This window comes from Lampris incognitus, chromosome 2 (assembly GCF_029633865.1).
Source record: "Lampris incognitus isolate fLamInc1 chromosome 2, fLamInc1.hap2, whole genome shotgun sequence".
Lineage (NCBI taxonomy): Eukaryota > Metazoa > Chordata > Actinopteri > Lampriformes > Lampridae > Lampris > Lampris incognitus.
In genome coordinates, this window is record NC_079212.1 from 17,328,782 (window position 1) to 17,339,169 (window position 10,388).

The 10,388-nt window shown below is 49.7% G+C and overlaps 1 protein-coding gene across 1 annotated transcript in view; it reads right to left on the minus strand.

The window, feature by feature from the left end:
- LOC130107579 (cadherin-4-like) overlaps positions 1-9,756 on the minus strand; it is a 333,350-nt gene extending 323,594 nt beyond the window's left edge. The window contains exons 1-2 of the mRNA XM_056274241.1: positions 9,635-9,756; positions 7,809-7,920 (exon numbers count right to left, since the gene is read on the minus strand). Of these exons, the coding sequence (XP_056130216.1) occupies positions 7,809-7,920; positions 9,635-9,694 (172 nt within the window). The 5' untranslated portion in view covers positions 9,695-9,756. The remainder of the gene's footprint in view (positions 1-7,808; positions 7,921-9,634) is intronic.
- Positions 9,757-10,388: the final 632 nt, after the last annotated feature.

Consider the following 10,388-nt stretch of genomic DNA (forward strand, 5'->3'; position numbering starts at 1 on the left):
CCCCCTTTTTCTTCTTCTATTCTCCTCCAACCCCCGCCCATCCTTTCTTCCTTTCTTCTGCGTTCCCTTCTCTCGAGAAGAAGATGTCAAAAATCTCATTAAATAGTAATGGCTTCCACCTGCTTGCTTTTCTCTTTCCTGTTTCTCCGGGATGCCTTCTAAAGACCAGGCTGGAAAAGCCTCTGAGGTACCAGTGGACTCCACAAACCACTAGATCTCTGCCCCCAGTGCACACCCTACACACACCCACAATGACACACACACACACCCACCCACAATGACACACACACACACACACACACACCAGGCGAGCACCAAGTGAAGAAAAGCACGTAGCTGTTAGCCGGTCCATAGTGTGCACTTACAATCCTAACTATATTAATCACACAGAGTTCCTGCAGGTGTGACTCCTGCACCCCCACCCCCCTTTTTATCTCATAAACCACTCACGGCCGGACCTTACCGTGGGGAGAGAAACCTTCCCACATCACATGACTAAATCATCTATATGAGCCTCTCTGGAAAAGCCATACACATCCCCAAAACTGTCGGACACATACTTCACGACTGGGGTTACGTGTTCGGTAAATTTGTGTCAACTTGCTGTTAGTAACGGCTCCCCCCGGTCAGATTAGCCTTTTGGCCCGAAGGACATAAAGCAGCGCCGCAGCATGTCCGCAGTGTCATCGCCGCTTCACGGGAGAGCCCACAAATGGCCGCCCTGTGCATTGCAATAATTAACAACCATGCAGAACCGATGTGCCTGTGCATGTGTGCAATATGTGTACTTGCATGTGCGTCTGTCTGAGTCTACAACTCTGAATATCGTCACGAGAAATGCCCGTAAATCACGTAATGGTTCAAACAGATGGGGGGGGGGGGGGGGGGACAAGGGATTTGTGCTGTTATATTTTTGCATTATAACACGGAGATTAGGTGGCTGTACGAGACTGGCTTGCGCAGACCCAACACGAAAGAATGATGCAGAATAACAGCATGGGAAAGAAAGGGAGGACAGACAGGAATTTGTTGGAGATTAAGCAGAAGTATATGGCAGGATCCAAAACTAATAGAGACGGCGAGAAAACAACGAGAGTGGGTTTAGACAGAACCGGAAAGACGCTAAAATTCCTGCAAAATCTAATCTGTATGAGGAGCCCTGTCTGCCATCGACCCGGCCCGGCACCGCTGCACACTGCGGCTGTGTGCCGTGAGAAGATTTGGGGCAAAAGGTAAACAGCAAATCAAACAGCCTAATTCTGTTTGAGGGAGGAAGGGAAAAGAGTGAACTTGTTATACTGTCCATCCCTCAGGAGGCCCTGAGAAGAAAATACTTTTTTTTTCTTTTTTACGGCTCCTGAGTCACTCCTTCAAAGCTGACTTCTGTCCCCGCACAGCCGGCATCCTGAATCACAAAAGAGAATGTGTAAAACAAGATTTTTGAGGAAGGACCGAGTTCAACGGCCGATCCAGATTCGCTTGTGTTCTCGGTACAGTATTGATCAACCCAGGCACCGCTGCTCGTGTTGCAGAGTCATTTATCTACGGGGAGCGAGGTATGAGAAGAAAAAAACGGTGTCATGGTGTCATAGATGCAAAGCACAGCCGTTGTGTTGCTTTGTTGGACATAATGGGATCAGTGTCTGGAGAGGATAGTTGGACGTAGGCCTAGTATTGACTGCACATTTTCAATTGAGTAGCTAACGTTACAAATTCTTTACATCATACCCTGAGTTGAAAGAAGAAGAAAGCCGCTTTATTTTGTCATTGTACAGGTTACTCTGCATTTAACCCATCCTATAGGGCAGCACGGTAGCACTGTTGCCTCACAGCAAGAAGGTCCTGGGTTCGAATCCCAGGCCGTCCCAGGTCCTTACTGTGTGGAGTTTGCATGTTCTCCCCGTGTCTGTGTGGGTTTCCTCTGGGTGCTCCGGTTTCCTCCCACCATCAAAAAGACATGCATGTTAGGGTTGATACTCCTGTCTGTGCCCCTGAGCAAGGCAATAGAAAGAACTGGAGTTGGTCCCCGGGCGCCGCAGCTGCCCACTGCTCCTATACAATAGGATGGGTTAAATGCAGAGAACACATTTCATTGTAACCTGCACAATGACAGAATGAAGAGGCTGGTGATATTGTATAGGGGCAGTGGGCAGCTGCGGAGCCCGGGGACCACCTCCAGTTCTTTCTATTGCCTTGCTCAGGGGCACAGACAGGAGTATCATGTCTTTTTGATGGTGGGAGGAAACCGGAGCACCCGGAGGAAACCCACCTTGTTTTTTCCCCCCACCCGCATTCCGGGAACTCTGCCTCTGATTGGCTAGTACTCGTTGCCTCCGTTGGTTAGGTTGGTTAAGGTTAGGATTGGGGGGGGGTTAGGGGTAGGGTTAGCCAATCAGACATAGAGTAGGGGCGGGTCTTCCCGGAATCCAGGTGGGAAAAATAATAACGCGGAAACCCACACAGACACAGGGAGAACATGCAAACTCCACACAGAAAGGACCCGGAACGGCCTGGGGTTCGAACCCAGCACCCTCTTGCTGTGCGGCAACAGTGCTAACCATTAGCTTAATACCAACATTGTGAAATAGGTGCTTTCATACTGGTCCAACAGAGCTAAAGTTAGCTTGTCTGTATCATATTCAGCAACCTGGAAAAGCTAGCAGCCAGAACAGAAGAGACATTTATAGAGCACGCCTTATGTGTTTGCATCTCTGTAAATGATGTTTCTGTGAAATCCTACCCTGAATGATAATGCACAGAGGGTACCAAGTGGTAGGATACGAGGGACAGCCTATGAGAGAATATTGATGGGGGTGCAGAAAAAATAGATTTTGCCAATTTTCTAAGATCCAAAATATTTCTGGAGGGATTGCAACCCCCCCCCCCATCTATACAGATAGTACAGCTAAATATCAATGACCGTATATCAATATATGTATTTCATATTGCCAAATAATTTATATCCTGGATGCCAAGCTTTTGATAAAGCAACAGGCACGTCCTCAAGCTTTTACTGTACGTGCGCATGTTTGCCGAGCCATTGAAAAGAAATTCACACAAGGTCTCGGAGGACAGATCCCCAGACCAAGGCAAGAGAAATTCATCATCGACGGCCTCCTGGATGCTTTCTGCAAGGGCTCTTAGGAGATATGCTATTATCCGCGAGAATAAAGATACAACTCAAATCATTTTGCTTTTACCCTCATAGCGAAGACCTCTCAACTCTCTAGGTTGCAGAATAAAGTGACTGGGGGAATTTCGATATTTAGGATTGCTCAGGATGAACTCTGCTCTGCCGTGACTTTGAAGAAACTCACGGACTGTGAGCGAGGATCTGTGAGGAGGGGGGCCGATGCCTCTACAGATAAACAACAGCCCTGCACGGCACATCTGTGTCGGTTAAATGTGCACGGTCAGGGAATATTATCTCGCTGTCTCGTGGAAGCACCACACGGGTGGTGTCAGTCTCGCTACTTTGGGCGGGGTTTTTTTTTTGTCTTCTGGCTCAGCATGACAGCCTCCTCTCTCTCTCTCCGGTATTGCGTGCCATGGTTGTCCCCGACCCCTGTCTCCGGGGCGCGTCCCAGAACCGGGGGTGCGCCAGCAGACCCTGCTTCCCCCTCCAAGGGGGGGGGGTGTTGGATGACTCGTCCTGTCTATCAGCGCCACAGGGTCAGAGTGCAAGGCTGGCCGGGGAGGAGGAGGAAGACAGCTCGGTGATGCGGTTCCTTTTCATACAGTCATAAGGGCCGCTCACCAGGGAGCTGATTGTTTAAATGAGCCACGTAGTATCAGCGAATGTGCTCTGATACAAAAAATAACTCTTCCAGCCCGAGAGACTTTGCCGTGGCAAAGTCAAAGTATTTGGAAAATCAAAATATAGATGCACACAACAACATTCAGAAATGCTCTCTTCCTCCTTCCTCTCATGATGTCATGTTCTCTCTCCTCCCTCTCTCTCTCTCTCTCTCTCTCTCTCTCTCTCTCTCTCTCTCTCTCTCTCTCTCTCTCACACACACACACACACACACACACACACACACAAAACTGAGAGCTGCCCAAAACCACCAGTAACCCAAACAAAGTCCAAGGTCAGCGGACTGAGCTAGCTCAGTGAGCCGAATCCACCCTCCCCGGCTCTCATTACCCGTAATAGAATCGGCACAGGGATGCGGGGACACATAGGATGAGGTTACGACGGTTGACACTATTTATTTATGTGAATCTGGCTCGGGCCCAACACAGCACCTAACTGCTGTATTCTCGCTCTCGCTCTCCTGTGGAATACAAAACACGCAGCAACACACCGAGAGCGTCTGTCGGCGAGCCAAAATATCAAGCCTTCAACCTAATTCCACGCTCCGCTGTGTTCCAACAACAAGGTGGAGACAGACTCTAACGCCATCAAACTCGGTCATGATGTTTCTGATGCAAAGGAGATTGTGCACGTGTGTGTGTGTGTGTGTGTGTGTGTGTGTGTGTGTGCATGTGTGCGTGCACATCTGTGTGTGCACGTCTCTGTGTGTGCATGTGTGTGTGTGTGTGTGTGTGTGTGTGTGTGTGTGTGTGTGTGTGTGTGTGTGTGATGTTAACCAGTCATGGCAGGGCTTTAACTAATGGTGTACTGCATGCCTGAGCAGTAAAGGGACTGTCTCGTCTTTGAGGAAAGCCAGGCGGCGTAGTGGACATCAGGGTAGCTTAATACTGACCACATGACGTAGTAGCCTACGCACACACAACAGCCACTCCGTCGCTAAAGCGTTAAGGTATCGTTTCGTCGTTCCGTCTTCTCGTCTCAATTATTTCTCTATGGCATCGAGCCCACTCAGAAGGCTGCTCATAGTCGCGAGGTTTGTAAGTTAAACGGCTTGATTTGTGAGCGACACTACCTTCCGCTTCCTCTGCAGACTTCGTTCGGGTTTCACACGCCGCCAGCTATCACGCTGACAGTCTTCAGCCGTGATCCGCCGCCGCGAATGGTGCAGGCAGCCTGCGTGTTTTCCATTAATTTTAAACAGTAACTTTGGTAACAGCCAGGGGTTTTCCAGATAAGTAGAAATGGAATCAATGCACTCAGCGGGGCAAACAGAAGGAAGCCGCTGAGTTGATTGTTCTAAATGCTATTAGACAGACAAGCGTTTGTCTGCGAAAGGTGCTCGGCTGGCCTGCTCATCCATAATATCTTTGTTTTTTTATTCACTTTAATCACAGCGCCTGTCATTTTAGGAAACCAGCCGGCACTCTTGTGCACGACTCACATGAAATATAAATATTATCCATCCATCCGTCTATCTGTCCTAACCTCCATCTCAGCCACTGGACCCATGCAATCCCCCTATCATGGCCAAGGTCCTAGTTCTGTCCTTCCCATTTCTCCCCTTGTGGCTGAAATGTATATGTTTGTGCACGTGTGTGTGTGCATGTGTGTGTGTGTGCATGTGTGTGTGTGCATGTGTGTGTGTGTGCATGCGTATGTGTGTCATTACTCCTGCCCCTGCCTGACGGTTCTGGGTTAAACAATGTTATTATTAAAAGCTTTCCAGAGTAGCTTCCTGCCTCTCTCCAGCGACACCCTTACCCACTATAAATCAGCCATCCAAGTCCTGTAAATCACACGCAGTGTGTGTGTGCGCGCGCGTGTGCGTGTGTCTGGCCACTGCAGCTGCATGCATACTCGGGACACAGATGAAGGCGGTACCGCTGCTGTGAATGCGTGACCCCCAAGCGCGAGGTCACGTGACTTCCGCGAGCTCCTTTCGAAAACCGCTGAGCAGAGGAGTGATGGGCGTCAGTGAAGCTGCAGCGCAACACCCTATCAGCGCCGTCCCTTCACATGGTCTACTTATAAAGGTTGATGGGGATTAAATAACGCCGGAGAAATGCAGTGTTGTCTTCATGATAAATAACAGGCTTCGGGAAAAACGCGAGCTCATTTCCCCCACCGGGCTTTCTTACAGCACAGCGCATCATGTTCTTTCAGTCAGGTGTGGTAATTGGCTAAAAAAACAACAACAAACAAACAAACAAAACAAAAAACACTGATTCACAGCAAGTCCACGGATTCAGATCCGAGCACGCACCGATCACAACGATACGTAAATTGGACGCGTTGCATCTGATACGGCGCAGCGTGCCTCGGTCCAAAGGAACATGTCATCTCTCTGCGACCAAGGCAGATAAATAATGCTCTCTGAAATCACTGGCTGCGGTGCGGCGGTGATGGCTCGTTCTTTGATTGTTCGTGATTGTGTTGACACCCCCTGCTGGGCTGAAGACTCCACTGCCACGTGGAGCGCGCGCCCATCCCCGCCGGCTATAGAACGCGCTCCCCCACGCTCAGCCAGGCCGCGCGGCGCTGAAGTTAACGATATACCGAGACAACGACGTCTCCAAACTCACATGATCCCTGCCGGAACACACGCGCGCGCACACACACGCACGCACGCACACATACACGCGCGCGCGCACACACACACACACAGGGAAGCGAGCAAGCATGAAACCATGTCTGAACAGCCAGATCTATTTTACTAGTTTTAAACATATTGAATCCAAAGCAAAACGTTGACATATCTGTGTTACTGTATGCGCGCGCGCGAGTGTGTGCGCGCGTATTTGTTTGGATTTTTTGGGGGGGGGGGTTGTTTTGTTTTTTTGCATCTGCGGGTTTGTGTGTGAACGCTGCAAGTGCAGGCAGCTGTATCCCCACCAGGTCCCTCAGCTAAGGAGAATGAGAAATGTACACCGCGCAGCTGCTGAAGACACAGCCGACCCACAAAAGAGCTTTTGTGTGCCCGAAGCAAAACAATACAGCTTAGCCGGGCCACGAGGAAAAGCCATTGGGATCAATAAGAGAATTGCAATTAGCCTACATTGGCAGGAGCGGCACCAGATTAGACACAGGATGTCGATCCCATTTCCTGCACTATCGGCCCCCTCAAACTAAGTTGGTTCACAGAGTAATTGCAGCAACAGTCAAACAAAGGAGCGAAAACAAAGCAGTGTGAAGGTTATGATAAAGGTGACGATGACAATAACGACGATGACACCGGTGAGGAAGATGAGGAGGAGGAGGAGAACGAGATTGTGCACAATGGTGCAAATATTATATATTACTGCACACAAAACGACATCAGGTATTTCAGACTTCATGGCAAGGACCACTTAACAGACACCCCAATAAGAATAAAACCCAAATCCTACACAGCTGGCGCTGTATCACAATCGCAGGCCCCCAGGATTTTGATTGACAGAACCACAGCATGTCCTGTTAACTGTGCAAAGAATTAAAAGAAATACAAACTTGGCTCATTGAACCCATCAATTACTACATGGCAACACCACATGAAAACAGCTGTCAATCATCTCAGCGAGCCCCTGTTATCCAGCACGTTTGATGTCATCCTACATATCCACAGGTACTGGATTTCAATAGAGCTTCAATGATGTGACAAAGCATGCTAATTATGTACAACTATGCCATATCCTTGAGAACACACACACACACACACACACACACACACACACACACACACACACACACACACACACACACACACACACACACACACACACACACACAAAGCCACTACTTCAGCGTCCTCCTACCCACTGGAGGAAACCATTGCTTTCACACGAGGAGGCCGGACCTCGCATGGGACGGCATGAAAAGAAACCTCGCCACTATGCAGACTGTCCTTTCGCCACTGGTGCAGATGAAGACAGGGCGCCGGCGTATCACCGCACACTCCCTTTTGAATGTCCGCCGAGAAACGGAAAAGGAACCGACAGTTTGGGAGACAGCTTACCTTTCAACATATTCTGGCCTCGCACTACATCCCTGGAAATGAGCACGGAGTAGAAAGTTTGTGAGAAGCCAGGTCGGCAGGGTCCTTTGGAAGTCTGCTCTCCATTAGTCTCCTGAGAGGAAGAGAATATATTGCGAGACAATCATAAACATAGATTCCATTGATTTTTCTTTTCTTTTTGCTTCTCTGTGGAGTTTGAGGTTTAGAGAAAGCTGCACCACAGCAGAAGTAAATGTATTTTTAAGTACATCAGTTATACAACGCTGGGCAGCCACACGGAACAACAATTCATACCAGCATACATAATAAAACACCCGTGCTATTATCTGGAACAATGCCTTTTGAGCCATTTCGCATGGATGACTCCCAACAGACCACCATGAAATGGACAGGTATGAAGATGCTTCATACCCACACAACTAGGCACAGCTGATGTGCAGAGTAAAGCGGTGCATCAACACACACACACACACACACACACGCACACACACATGCACACATACATACACACACACACATGCACACATACACACACATGCACAGACATAAAGCGAAACATGGAGGGAAACACCACTATGCAGAACAATCCCTCCTGACCATGATATAATCCCACCGTACCAAACGCCTCACTGAGCATGCCATAAAAAATGCTACCTGTGTGTGTGTGTGTGTGTGTGTGTGTGTGTGTGTGTGTGTGTGTGTGTGTGTTCTTTTTCAGCTATATTTATGAGATATTTATGAGGACCCATTTCAGTTTGTAGCTCTTAGAGTGAGGGCAATTTGGCAAAGTGAGGACATTTTGGCCAGTCCTCATTTCTTCAAGGGTTTGGGTTTGGGGTTAAGGTTAGAGTTAGGATTAGGTTAAGGTTAAGGGTTAAGGGTGAAAGTGGCCTCAGGGTTTTGATGGGTAATTTTAGGGTTAGGGTGTAGGGGATGACTGTAGTCACCGACGGTCCTGAGGTAAAGAAAAACAAACGCGCGTATTTACGGGGGCGCGTGCGCGTGCGCGTGGATCCAAACTTTCTGCTCGTGTCGGTAGTATCGGGAGCTCAGAGCCGGGCAGCTGACTGAATGCAGCTCGCGGGAGACACAGCCCAGAGCTCGCGGGGAGACCCAGCCCAGAGCTCGCGGGGAGACCCAGCCCAGAGCTCGCGGGGAGACCCAGCCCGGTCCTGGCCCAGTCTGAAGGGAGGGCAGCGAAACGGGCCGGGTACGGTGCCCCCTCACGCTCGACCGACTGCGCAAGTGTTCATTCTCTTGTAAAAGGAAACCGTCGGGAAACACAAATTACACGTCTGCCCCTCCAACCACAGATGGTTCTGGACACTATTCTAGGCAAAGGAAAGAAAGGAAAAAGAAAAAAAAAGCTTGAAGCTTCTTTGGTGCGCCTATGAATAAACGTATGATTAGCTTTATAAAAGCGTGTACTCGATTACGCACCGGAAACCATAACGGCGCGGCATGACCCCCTTACATTACTGCTGAACTGGCCGATCTTGCTCAATAAGGAGCACACATACACATATACAACCACTGATTTCAACTACAGCAATCTACAAAAAGGGAAAGGTTCGAGTCCACCTTTACGGGATCGTGCGTTTCTCTCCGAGGTTTCACCGGGCGCAGTTTACCGGACCACTTGTCCGGGAAAAACCCGACTTGGCGCCGTGTTGTAAGTAGCGCACTTGACTCCACTACACGGAACCGGCAGGCGGGCTATCCCCACACTTTCTGAGTATTTCAGCCGGCGCATCTGGCTCTCTTACGGACCTCCCGAGTCGTATCCTAACACTTCCACAACCTTAGAGCAACGCTGGAAATCTCACCCGTAGCGTGGCCAGATGAAGCAGGGCTGCTGTCAGGACCAGCGCGGAGACGGTCCTCATCGCGGCGAGCGGGCGAAGGCTGCTTGGGACAAGAAAAAGGAGCTTTCGTCTTTTCTCTCCGGTAATCGTACGCTTTCTCCACCCACCCCCCCACCCGTCTCTTTTGCCAGATGAGTCGTCAGTGCCCCCCCCCCCTTAAGCTCCGTGGGAGTGATGCGGCTCTCCACTTTCCTTGTCAGTCCTGTGTGTCTGTGTCTGCAGGTGAGCGCTCCGCTCAGCAGCACCAAAGCGCAGAGCGCGTCACACTCCAACCCCTCCTATCACCCCGCACACTCACACACTTAAAGCAACACCAGTGGTTCCCTCAGATCAGCCAAGCAGGACTCTAATGATGTCGAACCACCCCCGGGGTACCACAATTTTGTGTTGCCGAAATAATATAACGGCCCATTTTTAATCCGTGGCGTCGCGAGAACGCGCGTGTATTCGTTTAAAGGGAACCGAGGCTGTCAAGGGATACGTTCCCCATTGCACGTGAACAGATGAAAAACCCATCAACACGTGGACTGTTTTAATTGATCTCTTCTGCTGTTAGAGGTGATCAACACGGTGTTATGAAGCAGCAGCACACCTGAAGTGGGTGAATTGGGGAAATGCTGGCGCTTTCTCGGTGTGCTGTGGTGTTTGTTGAGGATCTGGGGTTTTCATGTTATGCTAAGAATAGTGGGGGGGGGACGCGTTTCTCCTCGACGCC